Here is a 16,794-nt window from a genome sequence, read left to right on the forward strand (position 1 = left end):
TCTGAATTATCAAGCATCGCTTTCTCTTAATACCCTTTACAGAAAATTGGGTATAGGGTGTTTGTACACATACTCACATAATATGTACATATTCATTCATACACACACACCCTCACACACTAGCTAACGTATAGAAAAAATGGGGAAATAATGATATCAATTTCCGATTATCATGTCAAAAGTAATCACAAGCTGAGACTTTTACTTTGAAAAGTAAAAAAATTAGTTCATTCTCATAAATGTTGACCAGACTTCCTTCAGTGCTTAGATTTATTCGTTTGTTATGTGATATTCAAAAGCAAACCGAACACACACTCGGAGACGCACAGTTAACCTCCACCTGACACATCCAAACTATGTACACCAGTCTCAGAAACACACACACTCGAAAACACAGGATATACACACACACATTCCTAACTGTTATTTGCACCCACAAACGACACACAGAACCAACAAACTCACACACCCCACATCCTCACCAGAATACATAAACTAACAATCACAAACATACGCACAAAATTATTCCTACTTCCACACGTACTAACTCATCTTTTTACACACAGCCACACCCTCCCACACATCCACTACCATGACGTCAGGCAGGGACGGTTCCAGGATTTTTCGAGGGGGGTGCACATTTTCCCGAGGAAAATTTTGACAAGCCAAAAAGTGGGGTTTTAATGAAAAAATCAAGGGTATTTTACAAAAAAACAATTCAATAGTGCCTCTCAAATGGGTGGGGGGGGGGGGGGTGGGCACGGGCCGGCTGTGTCCCCTGGATCTACCAGTTAGGGGGGCATTCCACCAAGAAATTACGAAAAATGATTATCAAGTTGTACAGTACTCTCGATATAGAACTTATTTGTTGTCACAAGCATCATATTTAAACTTAATCATATTTCACTCTAAGCTAAAAAGATTTTCTTCCTTTTCTTATCCAGGGCGCCCTTGCCCAAATACATGTTTTGTCTCACCCACCCCAACCCCCGCCTACTTTGAATTTGCTGATGGCGCAACTGGCCTTCATGTGATCAGTAGTCCGGACCTATTACCGCGCGAACGGACCTTTACGACGCATTTGATTTTGGGCCCGTCGTAAAAGACTGTCCTGCAATACAAGTTGTGTGACATAAGAATTTGTTTACCTATCGCATCCACAACGGATTCATTCAATCTGCGGCTCGTGTGTATAATTCTGGCTGCGACAGCGACAAATCCGAATTAGGACGAGTTTCCAGAGCCGCAAGTGACTCTTAGAGCTCGAGGTGCCCGGGGATCCAGTTCCATTGACGAGTGGATACCAGGCGCGACCACGCGTAATAAGGAATTTCATTTTAAAAAGTGGGCACGTTACACATGTAACGTAATAAGGGTGTCAAAAATGCCATATAAAACACTGAAAAAGGATTTATATTTTGTAAGGAAAGCTAAGTGTTTACGGTCAAATTTCAATTACTTGTGTAGGGTAGGTTTTCACACGCCAATGAATAAATTTTCATAATATGGAAAAGAATTGCCTAGGGTACTTTTGGAAACCCCATGGTCGCGCCTGGTATCCACTCGTCAATGGAAATAGTCCCCCGGGAATTTGAAATCTAATTCCCCTTTCGGAGGAAATAAAGTAAAACATGATGCCCACCATGCACACGCCGACACGGGGCATATGTCCTTCACATTTTGTGCAAGATGGCTTGCCCTTTGTGTAGGGGATCGAGCCAGCAGAAAAAAATCCGGATCGTTTTTAGACATATTTGCTGTGCTGATAACGCATGCGAAATGGTTTAGCTGGAGAGGTGAATACTGACCAATGGATTTAATTGCCAGCGATTCACCAATAATCCACGTTAGACATGTTAGATGCAATATCGATTCGATGGACTGTAATGATATATACTTAGCATTACATCAGTAAGGCTTACCTCTACTCGATATGTTTGGGGGGAAAAAACTTCCTTATCCATGTCATACCACACTATTTACGCCGAATGTTTCTCATATCTCCAACCCAGCGGCCGAAGTAAAGTCCCGTGATCAGGCGGGCATGCTGTGATGACCAGTAGTATGTACATGAAAGCACGGGATTTTCTCATCTCACAAGCGTGGTGTCACATGAAAGAACTTTGCACACAGATGTAGAACCCATAACACAAAGCTTAGCAAAGATTGTAGAACAGTTTTCTAAGATTGATTTCATTGACTATAATGTCCTGCAATCTAGTGTACGATTAATAACCTTTTTGTAACGTGACCCTATTATTACCGTTCCGAGGTTTACGGAAGGTTGTTACTATGAAGTAATAACGTATTCTCATGAAAATATGACATTTTCTCCTGCGCCATCGAATGATTTAAATCAAATTGATGGGCCTATATTTTGCCACACAAATACCATCAGTCATCATCATCATTAGCATCAAGGTTAGAAAGTAAATGGACAATGAATTGGCACTTTATGAAACGAAAAGTAAAAGATTTATTTTTTCAAAATCTTATTTTGAATCAATAAGAGGTTGATATCTTCGGAAGATAACCTCCTTTATTTGTGCGGATTATTCAGGTAGCATTGGGTAGTATTAACAGGTTGTCAGTAATTGATGACTACATTAAAAATCTTGATAGCTCCAATATAATGTGATGACATGAAGTATGCATGGGCTGATCCAGGATTTCGGACTGGGAAGGGTACCAAAATTGTTCCGATGTGGTTGGAGCGGATTTTCTTTTTTTTTCTACCGAAACACATGGAACAACCTCTGCCCCTTGAAAAACAATTACAGGCATTCCCTTTCTGGAATGAATATGTTATTGATCGGTTTATTATGCATTCTTTATAGAAAAAATGTGAAAACGGAAGAGAAGACAAGGGGAAAAAAGAAGATGATTACGAAGACAAAAAAAATAAACTAAAATAGGAAGGGAGTATGTGAAAGAGAAGGGTAAGAAAATGAATACGGGAAGGAAATCTGAAAATATTAAGAAAAAAATATACGATAAAAGAGATGAACAGAATAAAGATGAAGGTAATAAAAAATAATGACGGCTTTGGATATTTGTAAAAAAAAGATGTTTTTTCAACAATCTTTACTATCTGTAATCGTTAAAATGGATACCCGATTAATCTAAGTTGAACTGTTATTGTAAATTGATTGTGAACGGCCCTTAAAATTGAAACACTTTTAAAAATAAAAAAAAACATATTGTGAAAAATTATGTTATTGATGAATTCCACAGTATTGTTTTAGGCTTTACAATTCGACAAAAATAATAACTCAGTCCGTCGGCTATTTTATCATTCCACGCCTCTACCCTGTCAGGGATGGGGTGTGGCGGGATGAAACAAAGGACGAATAAGAGAGGGGACAGGGAGGAATAAAAGCTTTAAACATACAGAGAAGTAGGAAGAGTAATTATAAATTATAATGATGTGATTCTATAGGTGAGAGAGTAAAGCAAATATTCTATATAATTTCATTAGACCAATAATCACCTACACTGTAAAAATGAAGTGCTAATTTACCACTACAGTGCTTGTATAGTGACTGTACTACGAGTGCTGATTTTCTAATTCAAATTTAAACTAGAAAATAAGCACTTGTAGTGCAGCCACTATACAAGCACTGTAAGTGCTAAATTAGCACTTCATTTCTTACAGTGTATATACCACAACACCCTCCACCCATCCACCCTCCATTTCTATCTCTTTCTTCTCTGCACACAAACACACTCACAATTATTGACAGAAATTGAGGACATGATTTTCAGAAGTACTTAACAAAATAACCGTAGTCTTTCGAGCGTGTGGGAATCAGGTCATATGAGTATTGTTTGAAAGTTTCACCTTACAACTGAGGACATAAAGTAAAGATACTTTTACATTTCTTGTTAAATGACACCCTCCCTGCATAATAATATCCGTATGGTTAGGAAAAATTTGGCGAGATTAACAATCTGAGAGCGTCATATTTTCGCTGTGTGTCCTCGTTTATATATGAAATTTTGTTGGTGTCACACTCAAACTTTATGCGCGTCTTCTCCCCCCCCCCCCTATCTCTCTCTCCCTCTCTGTAATCAGATTCAATTACACATCATTGGCCATCGAAAACACTCACACCCTCCACACTTACACGTAATTGTTTTTTTTTCTATGATTGGACCCGTACGAATTAATGTTACTGTTTAACTTCATGGATAAAGTCACAAACAACAATCAAATTATGTAGAGCTTAAATGAATAACATGACCCTACAAAGAAGAAAACAAGGCGCTTGAGTTTCTGATTTCTGCAAAATAATTTTTATTATCGAAATCATACTATAAAGTTGATGCCGATTTCAATTCGTGTTGATTGATTCCCGAAAGAGTAGGATATATAAATAGTCCTAAGTGGCCAACGTTAGGAAGAGGTAGGCGTGTGGACACTAAAGACGACTGTTAGGGACGATAATCTATTTGGTACATGTATGCTTCACTTCGGTGCTATGGCGGGAGTGCAATAAGAATCGACCGTTATTACTCAGGCTGAGAAGGCTACCTAGGCCAACCCATCAAGACTTTCCTCCAGAAGAACTGTGCACTGATTTTTTTTAACAAGACGATTCAAGTGTGCTGATGAATCGCTGCTTCTGAAAGCAAGGAATTCAAATTCGCAATGTCGAGAAACGAACATAATAATATTTCAAAGATTATGATAAGAGGAAAATAGTTTTGACATAATTCTCTTTTTTTGGGGGGGTATCATGCCTACATTTTTTTTTATCTACATCTACTTTGTAAATCATGTTGTACAATACATAGGGAAAACGAAAGTTTAAAACTTGATCAAATTTCAATATCTAATTTGTATTCATAATATAAGACATAGGCTTGCTAAAGGCCTCAGAGCTAAGTTATATTTGTTTACTGATTCGTATCCCCTGTCCAATTCCTGGTCCGATTCAAACATCAAATCAATGAGTCTGTGAATCCGCCTAGTTCCGGTTCTGAAAAAGGACAGAAAATGAAAAAAAAATGCAAAAAGTGAAAGATAAGTTGTTTCTTATGTTAAAAGGTAAAAATGAGATTTTACATTTGCATTTAATGGTTGAGTCCACTAGATTGTGGTAAAGACAGGAATAAGAATAGTTTTGGGATAGTAGTGTAAACTGTTGATTTGGCACTAAAAAAATAGGAAAACCGGAATTTTTAAGAGACATTATGCATAACGTCATAATCTCATATCGCCCTCCTTCGGAGATACGCCAGCTGCAGATAAACATGATAAACAACGCATGCAAGGCAATGACTTCAGCCTCTAAAGATGGCGACGTGATGACGTCACTGCTCAAGGTCTATATAAGCCTACACATACGTTTACAAAATCGCAAATATTATTCGTCTCACCTGGCACACAGACTCTAGATCACGGCAACAGTCTCTGTACATCCTGCATGCATCGTCGCATTGACACCTTCTGGAATTATTATAGTTACCACATCTTCCTCTACACGATCGGCCTGTAATGTGAACAATATGTGGAGAAGAGCACACGACATGACACAGAGTGAAAGGTCTACATCTTACAAAGTGGAGAGGGGCCGTTTCGTAAAGATGCTTAGAAACTCATGATTAGGTTTACGAACAACTGAATAAGAAGTTATTGAAATAAGAATATTGAAAACAAAATCCGACTTATTATTTTTTTTATCATTTATACGATTACATTCACTTCTTAAATAGTAATTATGTATTCCAGCGTTGCAGATCCTATCATTATTCTTTCTAACCAAATCAACATATCTTCTTACTTTATTCTACTCCATAATTCATGTACTTAAGAACTTTAAATGATGAAAGTGAACACGACTGATTGCATGAGAATTTATCATACAAGTCAAGATGAATCTTCGTTTACAAAATCAGTCATTTTTATGTTACTTAATAATGCTTTATCATTCTTTATACATTGGTGATAATAATAATGACATGGTAATTCATTGCATTTACAAAAAGAAAAAAATTATGAAATGCAATGGTGCATAGAATGAAGGGTGAAATGCGAAAACACAAATAAGTGGTCTCCTTTTTTTAATATATTACTACATTCTATTACAAAATATTACAAACAAATAATAAAACAATAATATTTTTAAAGTCAAAACGAGTGACTCATTATGTGAAATGCTACACCAATGCCCGACTTGCACTTTAGTCTTGTCAAAAATTTAATAGAAGTGATAAATTCCGTGAGAAATAATGTTGTATGAAATGAAATTATACAGTTAACTCACCTGAAGGAGGGCTGCTGGGAGGTGGGGGAGGCGATGGGCTGTTGGTAGGGGGAGGGGCAGAGCTATTGGACGGGGGTGGAGGAGCGAAAGAACTGTTTAATGGTGGAGGAGGGGTGGTGCTGTTGAACGAGGGTGGAGGCGCAAAAGAGCTGTTGTTTGGTGGAGGTGGGGGAGCGAGAGAACTGTTGGTTGGTGGAGGGGGAGCAGTGCTGTTGTGTGGTGGTGGAGCAGAACTGTTGCTTGGTGGAGGGGGAGCTGTGCTGTTGTGTGGTGGTGGTGGTGGTGGTGGTGGAGCAGAACTGTTGCTTGGTGTTGGGGGAGGAGGAGGAGGGTGTGAGTGATTTCCAGATCCATTTCCTGATGGGGGTGGCGTGGTAGAGAAAAATATCTGGCGCTTTACGATATGACCGTCACTTGAATAGTTGCCAGTGTCGTTCCCCGGCCTGGTGCCGTTGATAGGTTGAGAGTGGTTTCCTCCGCCGTTCCCCGGTCTCGGTCGTGGTCCAGGACTGGTGCCGTTTTCTGGCCTCGGTCTTGGTCCAGGACTTGTGCCGTTTTCTGGCCTCGGTCTTGGTCCAGGACTTGTGCCATTTTCTGGTCCCGGTCGTGGTCCAGGACTGGTGCCGTTTTCTGGTCCTGGTCGTGGTCCAGGACTCGTGCCGTTTTCTGGTCTCGGTCTTGGTCCAGGCCTGGTGCCGTTTTCTGGTCTCGGCCTTGGTCCAGGACTTGTGCCGTTTTCTGGCCTCGGTCTTGGTCCAGGACTTGTGCCGTTTTCTGGCCTCGGTCTTGGTCCAGGACTTGTGCCATTTTCTGGTGCCGGTCGTGGTCCAGGCCTGGTGCCGTTTTCTGGTCTCGGCCTTGGTCCAGGACTGGTGCCGTTTTCTGGCCTCGGTCTTGGTCCAGGACTTGTGCCGTTTTCTGGCCTCGGTCTTGGTCCAGGACTTGTGCCATTTTCTGGTCCCGGTCGTGGTCCAGGACTGGTGCCGTTTTCTGGTCCCAGTCGTGGTCCAGGACTCGTGCCGTTTTCTGGTCTCGGTCTTGGTCCAGGCCTGGTGCCGTTTTCTGGTCTCGGCCTTGGTCCCGGTCTAGGCCGAAATCCATTTGCTGCACAAATGTAAAACCGAAAAGACGAGATTCATAGACAGTGCCACGATTAGTCACAAAGGTTTTACAATAGTGAGTCTCTTTCTTACGTTTATACTAGGAATTTAACTTCATTTTAAAGACATTTATCAGGGAAAGCTGCAGACTGCCAAGAAGGCACGAACTCCTAAAATATTGGCCATTACGTATAATAAAACCAAAAAAAAATAATTAACTGATTACTTTTCGATAGTTGTAAACCTTTTCACCTGCAATAATTATGGCATTAAAATGGAAATCTCAAAGCAGCCATTGTAAGCAACGAAGCATCATTTGACCATAGGCCTATATACAAACACGCCGGCAAGTCGCATTACGGTATGTCGCATTTATCAATGATCTTCTCTATCTTATTTTCGCATATTTTCTTTTGATTTAATGAAATATGATGACCTTCAGGTTATCCAAGAAAAATGCAGAAACAGTGGAATGTTGGTACCTGTAGGGGGACATGTTGGAGGAGATGACGCTATTTCATTTGTTGCTGTTCTTCATTTGAAATTCGGCGAGGGCACCCCCCTCGTACTCCCTTTTCCGAGATCGCCGGCCATGTCCGATATAATAATGTGTAGGGTTTAGATTCTTCAGAAACTTATATGTGCCGAATTGTGTACCACAATGTGCTAACAAAACGCTAGTCTACTGGAACATGCAATTTAACATTCGATGTGCGCCATGTTTTACGCTGACTTCAAGTGGCGAATAAAAGGTCTGTCATGTGACTTGTTTCGACCAATCGCGATGCTAGGAATTACACCATTATTTTACGATAAGTCATAATACTATGGGTGTCCCTGATATTCTCGTAAAATTTTCTTTAAAGCTTCTCAGTAAACCTCAAAACCCTTTTTAAAAACACCATAGAGCCTATACTTACGAGCCTGGGCGGCACAAACGGCAAGAACCGAGATGGCAACTAGCACAGCTAGAATTATTCTGCTTTCCATGATGGCGATGATGATGCTATCAGCTCAGAGCTTAGGAAGATGCCTTGTTGCTTGTTGTCAGTATCCAAACGATGCTGACTATGAATTTCCCAGCTCTACCAGCCCTCAATTTATACATTTTCTGGCCTCTGAATTCTGCAAGGTTAGGTTCGAAAAGTCTACGACTAGGCGTGTACACAGTATTCATTTCAAGGTGCGAAGTTTGAGAAACCACAGGTGTTTTTGTCTTTTTCTACGAGTGCAGCACTGGCTATCCTCTTTTACTTTTACTTTGAACGCGAAGTTCAGGACCAGCAATCGCTCTTTTCGTATTAAGCTTGTAGTTGTAAGATCAAACGCAACTCTAAACATCAAGCGCAACTTGATTTTCAACCAATCAACAGCGCGCATTTTGGACTTGCGATTGATTTTTTACTTGCGTTGAAACGCAAATCTTTCCGCAACGGACCCCTGACATACCTGATGTATTTAATTACATGTACGTTTGTCCTGGCGTGGAGTGTTGATACTGACAATGATATATCTCGAAGTATGTTACGATATGATTGTTTAGTCCTACCTTGTATAATATGAAATATTGATCTTCGATTGCGGGGGTGTTAATACTCTGATGGGTTCCATCGTATGCTCTAGCTAGGTTATGATCGGAACACTAGTCTTACTATTGTTTAAGCATTTTTTTTTTATTTCATTTTATTTTTTGCAGTGATGGCTCCACCACACAGGGGGTCATACTTTGTAAGGGGAAAAAGAAAAAGTTTTCATTGAACTTGAACAAACGCTGAAGTTTGGACGAAAACCGGAAATAGTTCACGATTTCTCAATCGCACACACCCTTAGGGAATTGATAACTTCGTGAAAGAATAAACCTATAGTCCTACTCTTATATATTGTTGATGATGGTGCATGTCAAGTCCTTTGGAAAAATCGAATACTTAAATAAGTGGTATGTTTCAAGCCTTGGTGCGCCAAGGGGTACGTTTTGATAATGATATTTGGCAACAGATGGAAAGATTTCTCTCATATTTTGATTTTCAACGCAAATACAATGTATATACAAGCAATTTTCTTCAATATCATGGCCTGTGCAATGCTTTATGTGTTTTAAATAAATATATATGTCATACCAAAGGTCTTGGTATCTTCATATTCTATTCTGACGCATTGGTTTTAATAATTAAAGTATTTTAACAAAAAATGTGCTCTTTTGAAATACAAGTTTAAGAATGTAAAAAGTCTCACAGACTGGAAACAAATGTTTGACTTTGACAATACGATATGAAGTTTTTACTGCAAAATACCTATCTGATCAATTGAAGATGTATACATGAGGTGGTTTCTGTTCAAAATACATGTAGGGAATAGAATCATTTATATGAAAAGTGACAGATAACTTATGTACTTTTTGAAATGACAATGAAAAAACTACTCTGCATATCTTTTGTTCGTGCATCCACATAAATGAAATATAGTGAAAACTCGAACTTTGGTTCTCTTTAAATAATTTACACATCAAAATTTCAAACCAGCATTTTTTGTACCATTTTTTTAATTCATTTATGAAACATGTGTTCCCTCTTGCTACCTGGCTGAAGGTTAATGTCATCAACCTTTTTAGTGATTGTAGCTCTTCGAATTCGAGATTAATTCGTAAAGAAAAATGGGTGCAGGAAGAGGTGGGATGGGGCTGCACTGCCCCCTCCCGTCCAAAGTTCCGGGCGGGGATGCTGTGTGCAATCAACCCAGCCAGGGTTTCATGGAAGAATCAAACTAAAATGTGATTATTATGACATGAACTTATAGTCGTTATCATTATCATCCTCATAATTTTAATAGTCGTTTTCATAATCCCCATGACAGTTCTAAATTATTCAGCATTGCCTTCTCTTAATACCCTTTATCGAAAATTGAGTAGAAGGGTGTTTGTGCACACACTCAAATAATATGTACATATTCATACACACACACACTCCCTAACGTATAAAAAAATGGGGAAATAATGGTATCAATTTCCGATTATCATGTCAAAAGTAATCACAAGCTGAGATTTTTCACTTTGAAAAGTACAAATTTTTAGTTATTCTCATAAACGTTGACCAGACTTCCTTCATTGTGCTTAGATTTATTCGTTTGTTATGTGATATTCAAAAGCAAACCAAACACGCCCTCGGAGACACACGGTTAACCTCCACCTGACACATCCACACGAGCTACACCAGTCCTAGATACACACACACTCGAAAACACACGATATGCATTCACACATTTCTAACCGTTAATTCCACCCACAAACGATACACAGAACCAACAAACTTACACACCCAACATCCTCACCAGAATACATAAACTAACAATCACTAACAGACGTAAAAGTCTTCCTACTTCCACATACTACCTCATCTTTTTACACACAACCACACCCTCATACACATCCACTACCATGACGTCTGGAAGGGGCGGATCCATGGCGCATTTTTCGAAAGGGGGCAAATTTTCCTGAAGAAAAATATAATAAGCCAAAAAAAAGTTCAAACCACATATTAAGGGTATACCGTCCACGAAAAAAGTTGACAAGCCAAAAGAAAAAAAAAATAATTAAAAAAATTATGGGTATTTTTTACATTACAAAATTTAATAGTGCCTCTCAATAGGGGGCACGGGCCTGCTGTGTCCTCCTGGATCCGCCAAGGACGTCAGGAGTGGCGGCACCGAGCGGGGGGGGGGCATTCCACCAAGATATTAGGAAAATGATTATCAAGTTGTACAGTAATCTCAATTTGGACATGGTAGAAATTATTTGCTGTCACAAGCATCATATTCAAACTTAATTCTATAAGAGAAAAACATATTTCACTCTTCAAAGTTAAAAAAAATATTCTTCTATTTCTTTTCTAGGTCGCCCTTCCCCCAATAATTTTCTGTTGTCCTTCACCCACCGCCCCCCACTTGAAAAAAATGGTGGCGCAACTGGCCGTCACATGATCATATTATGAAGTGAGGTATTCTAATGAAAAAATTATCTTTTCTCCAATCATTCCTGTGCCATCGAATGATTTAATCAAATTGATGTGCCTATTATAAAGCCATGCAAATACCATCAGTCATCATTAGCATCAAGGTCAAAAGAATGGACAAGGCAATCGACACAATATAAAACGCAAAGACAAAGTGTTATTGATCTTCATTTCAAAATTTTATTTAAAATTGATAAGAGGTTGATATCTTCCCAAGATAGCCTCCTTGATTTGTGAGGATTAATGTAGTATAAGGAAGTATATAGTTGGCACTGATCAACGACTATATATATTAAATCATGATAGCTTTAAATGTAGTTTGCAGGCACAGACACTTGGTTTTCGCAATATGCATAGTGCATAATGCAGTCTGAATTAGCGAGACTAAATTCACTAAATACTGTGGCTGGCTCTATTTGACACAGACAGAGTCTTTAGAGTCTAGTCTTCACTTTAGACATGTTATTCGTTGAAGTGTCAAATATGAGTCAGGGCCTGCAGACTAGTTTAAGAGAACATGATCCTATGACTTGCAGGGGCGGATCCAGGATTTCGGACTGGGGTGGGCGCCAAATTATTCTTGGGATGTAAAGAATTTTTTTACTACCAACACATATAAAACACTTTCCGCGCCTAGAAGGCAATTACATGCATCCGCGCCCTCATATTGATGTGTTTCAATCGGTGTTTTTGTTATTTCCTACAGAAAAAAACATGAACACGGAAAAGAAAAATAAGGATAAGAAAAAGATGACCATGAGGAGGAAAAAGAAACTAAAAACAAAATGATTATGATAGTGATAATGATAATAGTTATGATGATGATGACTGGATAGCTGACAATGTTGGTTGTTACCATGACAATGCTATTGGTAGCGGTGGTGTTTATCATGTTGAATATAATTATGACAATGCTGATAGGTCTATCGATTAAAAGGATAACGGTTCGGGCTGTTGTGAAAAAAGGGAAGATTCCCCGTAGTAACTGTACACTTTTGTAATCATGTAGGATGGATACTTTAACATTCAACGTCGAACAAAAAAATGTTTTTTTTAAGCAAACGTTAATATACACTCTTAAACAAAATCGACGCCTTTGCTTGAAGGGTTAATCACATGCAACAAACATTCGTTTGATTCTATTAAACTCCGGTCATAATTACATGTATGCCTCATTTCAATCTTGGCGCATTAAAATTTAGTATAAACGAGTGAGACGTTGCATTCGAAGCAAATCTTTGATTTAAACTTTGTCGAATGTCAACCTCGTTTTCTAGACATCAGGTGATTGAAGTAGTTGATCCACAGCTCATTATTTCAGTAAGAAATTGTTGCATAATAAACGACTAATATTGCAAATAAAGTATATATAAACTTTTGTTTCCCTTCTTTATCATTATAGACCAATTTCACAACGTGAGAGGGCAGCAGACTGGTCGCCATGCTGCGGTGGGCGAATCAACTTTTATAGTACACAAGTCAATAGGGTATTTGGTACATTCGTTCGATTTTTTTTTTTTTTTTGGACCAATTGAGCAGATTTCTTGTAAGATTCACAATGAGCATTAATCGGAGAAGTTCAGGTCGCAGCTGTGCTGTGTTCAATTGCCACAACAATTGGAGAAAGCTTCAGGATTGGAAGCAAAGTGAATGTGAAATTCACTCAAATTGGACTCATGAAGCCTGTTTGTGCGTGAAGCCGTACTCCCTGCATAGGTTTCCAGGTCGTGATGAAGGAATGCGTCCCCTTCCTTCTTTCTCCGTCCTCTCTGTTTTATTCTGTGGGGGGATGGAGGGGGGATTTATTTGATCATGCTTAGATGGAAATATCAGTCCCTCCCTCTCTCACACACTCTCTCGCTAGCCCCCCCCCCCCTCTCTCTCTCTCTCTCTCTCACTGCCCCCCCTTTCTCACTATTCCCCTCTCCCTCCCCACTATCCCCCTCCTCTTACACATACTCTCTCTCCCCTCTCTCTCTCACTCTTTGTCTCGTTCACTCTCCCGCTACTCTAACACAATTTACTAGCAACAAGAAGTGCATGAGCTCCCTGATGAAAACCAACAGCGATTCTTGGTCATCATAAACTCACTTTTACTGACAAAACTAAGGGGAAAAAGTAGCCAAAGTGCAAAAATTCATCATACCTTCATCGGTCAGATATAACCATTGTCTTACATCTTCTACCCAGGTGTCCATGCTTTATTTTATTGATTTATGATGAAGTTAATGACAAAATATCAGAGCTTGTCTGTAATCTTTCATTGAATTTGTACACAGAGCCAATCGCGGTCAGCGCACTTGCCCACCGCAGCAATGGCGTCGCCGATAGAGGGCCAAATACATAAACCGGCCGTGAAATTGGTCTATACGAGCTTCAATTTTTCCGCATACATTCGTAATTCCGAAGCTTCGTTATTCCGAAGGTTCGGATATTCCGAAGGTTCGTTATTCCGAAGGTTCGTATTTCCAAAGGTTCGTAATTCCGAAGGTTCGTTAATCCGAACACGAAGTGAGGTTCGTAATTCCGAAGGTTCGTTAATCCGAAAAAGAAATGAGGTTCGTAATTCCGAAGGTTCGTTAGTCCGAAAACTAAATGATTAACTAACCTTATTTCGTTTTCGGACTAACGAACCTTCGGAACAACGAACCTTATTTCGTTTTCGGATTAACCAACCTTCGGAACATCGAATCTTATTTCGTTTTCGGATTATCGAACCTTCGGAATAACACCACAAATGTTCGGATTAACGAACCCTTTTGCGTTTTCGGATTAACGAACTTCAATGTATATAGGCAATTTGCGTGTTTCTGAATTACGAAGTGTAACCAAATTTTCATGGACACCACTACACAATGAAAGCAGTTTAATTCGATTAAAATTACTAATGCGATGCACAGTCGGAGTCTTTCGTGTGACTAGGACATTACGACATACTTCTACCAACGAAACTGACTCCAAACTGACCGATACACAGCAAAAACTGTGGTGTTAACCGGTGTACATAGAGGACCACACCAGTTATTTTACACCGGTGTTCAATTGGTGTTGTTAGTTTTACACCTATAGGTGTTATTACAACACCTTTTGTTGTTACATTTACACTCTTTGGTGTTATGTTTAATCTCTAGGATGTGATTTTAACACCTCAGAGTGGGATCCTCTATTAACACCAATTGGTGTCAGTTTTAACACCGCAGTTTTTACAGTGTAATATTCAATTCAAAAGAACGTAATAACTTTTAGCGACCTGGAGTCCGTTTCGTTCGTGTGATTAAAGCCATCCTTATGTTACAGGAGCTTACTTTACCTCCATGGGACCGATCGGTAAACTCAAATAGACAATGATAGATGCAGGGGCCGTGGGACGGTTTTTAAAGTGGAGGCTGACCATCCAAAAATAATCACAATTAGATGGTCATTTTGTCTACGTATTTGAACACGATTTTGGAAAAAAAAGTGTGGGGGCTGAAGCCTCAAGTTCCTAACCACCCCTTCAGTTCCGCGGCCCCTGATAAATGTGTGTTTTAATTATGTATGAATGGAAAAGAGAAGCATTCCTGCCCGTAATTCCCCTACTAAAACCCTTCGAAACGGCTAACATGAACAAAATTAATACAAAAACAATGATTAACATGATTAACAAAACATGATAGTCGTGTGGGTCTTGTCCATCTAAGATTTGAGAAGCCTTCATTATACTTTTTCAGAAATAGTAGAAATGTAAATTAGTGATTGTTCGCAACAGCAATGATGCTGGTGAGGGCGAACCCATGATGAACGAAATCATAAAAAGTATAATAATACTAATAATGGTAATTGAAACAACAATGATGTAAATAATCCTGATCATCATCATAACAGATCCTACTCCTCCATCACTTGCTCCCATGATCGAAGTACAGGTTCAAGGATGTTGAGTCAATATTTCAGATTCGATGGTTAGAAGAGATAATAGGTCGAAATCAATGATTCAAGAAGACTTTAGTTTATATCTAGCGAATTCGATGTCTCAAACATCCATTACAAGCACATTCTAAGACGTCGTCTTGCTCATCTACAGAAAATTGGTATTCACAGATTTATTGTGAACCAAATTGGACATAATATGGCTCAAAAACATGCTTTCATAAGTCTTTATTTGTTCACGATACTCGCTGCTGCATACAAAACTTGTCATTCGAGGTAAATCGTATAGTGTTCCAGAAATATTCATATTTGCTTGTGAAGTTACGTCGGATCTTGGTCGGGTTGTACGTTTGTGACTCCAACCGTGGTCGACTTAAAAAGTTTACGATGTTCTTCCGGGTAGGTCATGCGGTCACCGGGCACGCGCAAAAGCTGTTTGCTGTTACTGTCCACCAATAGGAAGAGAGCAGCGACAATGCAGAATGGAAATGCTACCACGGGTACTTCGGCCGCGGCGAAAAATCGGGCCATCGCCCCTCTCAGCAACGCAGCGAAAATAGCTGTTTAAAAAAAAACAGAAAGAAGACTTATATTCACCAAAGGAAACACTAATAAATGTCGGATTCTAGCCTTAATGGTTTAAAAGTTAACATTGATTTTACGTAAAGTTGATCTTTTATATTTTTCTACAAAGGGGGGGGGGGCAATTTTTACAGGAAGAAAATGACAAGCAAAATAAAAAGGGATTTTCTCTCCAAAATCGAGGTCATTTTTTTCAAGGAAAAATATGACAACAAAACAAAGTCCTCACTTCCTCTAAAACTATGTATTTTGTGTCTCTCAAAAAAAGGGGGGCACTGACCGGATATGCCCCTACCTGGATCCGTCACTGATAGCACTATTTCATTAAATGTCCTAACCTTTTTTTTTCTTGTTCAGTTCATATGCAGTTTATCTTGTAAACATAAGCTTCGAAGACGGAATTCGTGAACACACGTAAACTACCCTACCTAATTATAACTTGCATATACAATATCTTATACGGAGTGAGTTGAAAAAAAAGACAAATACGAATCCCCGATTTAATTAGTTTTGAATGTATTTTGTTCGTCTATATCTCCTTCTAATTCTTCGATTTTTTTTCTTTGGTTGATTGGTAGTTTTCTATCAATAATATCACCCATTTTCACTTACCAGAAATTAGTGCCATTAAATGTGACGACCAATTCAATACATAGAAGACGCCCCCTACGGCACCACAAGTGAGAGCTGAATTGTATCCCCAGCTTCCGTTATAGACGTCTGCCGGAGTTGCTGCAAGAGCAAGACCTAGAAGTAAGTTTAAATGATAAAACAAATGAAATGTATTTCAAAATAAAAATGCAAATGATATCGGGTTGTGTTTTTCATGTTAGAAAAAAAAATTACCTTCGTGGTCTGTTTGTATTTTTTCTTGCTTTTCTGTTATCCGCCCCACATCTATCTCTCCCGCTCTCTCTCTCTCTCTCTTCC

At 39.1% G+C, this 16,794-nt stretch overlaps 2 protein-coding genes across 2 annotated transcripts in view; both read right to left on the reverse strand.

The window, feature by feature from the left end:
• Window positions 1-4,280: 4,280 nt before the first annotated feature.
• Window positions 4,281-8,493, reverse strand: LOC121425865 (proline-rich protein 2-like). Its single transcript, XM_041621947.1, has 5 exons — window positions 8,290-8,493; window positions 6,540-7,373; window positions 6,270-6,485; window positions 5,383-5,495; window positions 4,281-4,982 (listed from the first exon to the last, which is right to left on the reverse strand). Exons 1-5 carry the CDS (start codon window positions 8,357-8,359, stop codon window positions 4,971-4,973), a joined length of 1,245 nt encoding a protein of 414 aa, XP_041477881.1. The 5' UTR covers window positions 8,360-8,493; the 3' UTR covers window positions 4,281-4,970.
• Window positions 8,494-14,533: 6,040 nt separating this feature from the next.
• LOC121425982 (urea transporter 2-like) overlaps window positions 14,534-16,794 on the reverse strand; it is a 30,477-nt gene continuing 28,216 nt past the window's right edge. Inside the window, exons 4-5 of the mRNA XM_041622111.1 lie at window positions 16,477-16,611; window positions 14,534-15,842 (exon numbers count right to left, since the gene is read on the reverse strand). Coding sequence (XP_041478045.1) covers window positions 15,604-15,842; window positions 16,477-16,611 — 374 coding nt within the window. The 3' untranslated portion in view covers window positions 14,534-15,603. The remainder of the gene's footprint in view (window positions 15,843-16,476; window positions 16,612-16,794) is intronic.

This window comes from Lytechinus variegatus, chromosome 13 (genome assembly GCF_018143015.1).
Source record: "Lytechinus variegatus isolate NC3 chromosome 13, Lvar_3.0, whole genome shotgun sequence".
Taxonomy (NCBI): Eukaryota; Metazoa; Echinodermata; class Echinoidea; order Temnopleuroida; family Toxopneustidae; genus Lytechinus; species Lytechinus variegatus.

Bases quoted from the DNA above. Each gene is read 5' to 3' on its own strand.
- LOC121425865 (XM_041621947.1), bottom strand. From the start codon at position 8,359: ATGGAAAGCAGAATAATTCTAGCTGTGCTAGTTGCCATCTCGGTTCTT. The intron at 7,374-8,289 runs GTAAGTATAGGC...ACATTTGTGCAG, and splicing joins CGTTTGTGCCGCCCAGGCTC to CAAATGGATTTCGGCCTAGA. The intron at 5,496-6,269 runs GTGAGTTAACTG...TTCACATTACAG, and splicing joins TCCCAGCAGCCCTCCTTCAG to GCCGATCGTGTAGAGGAAGA.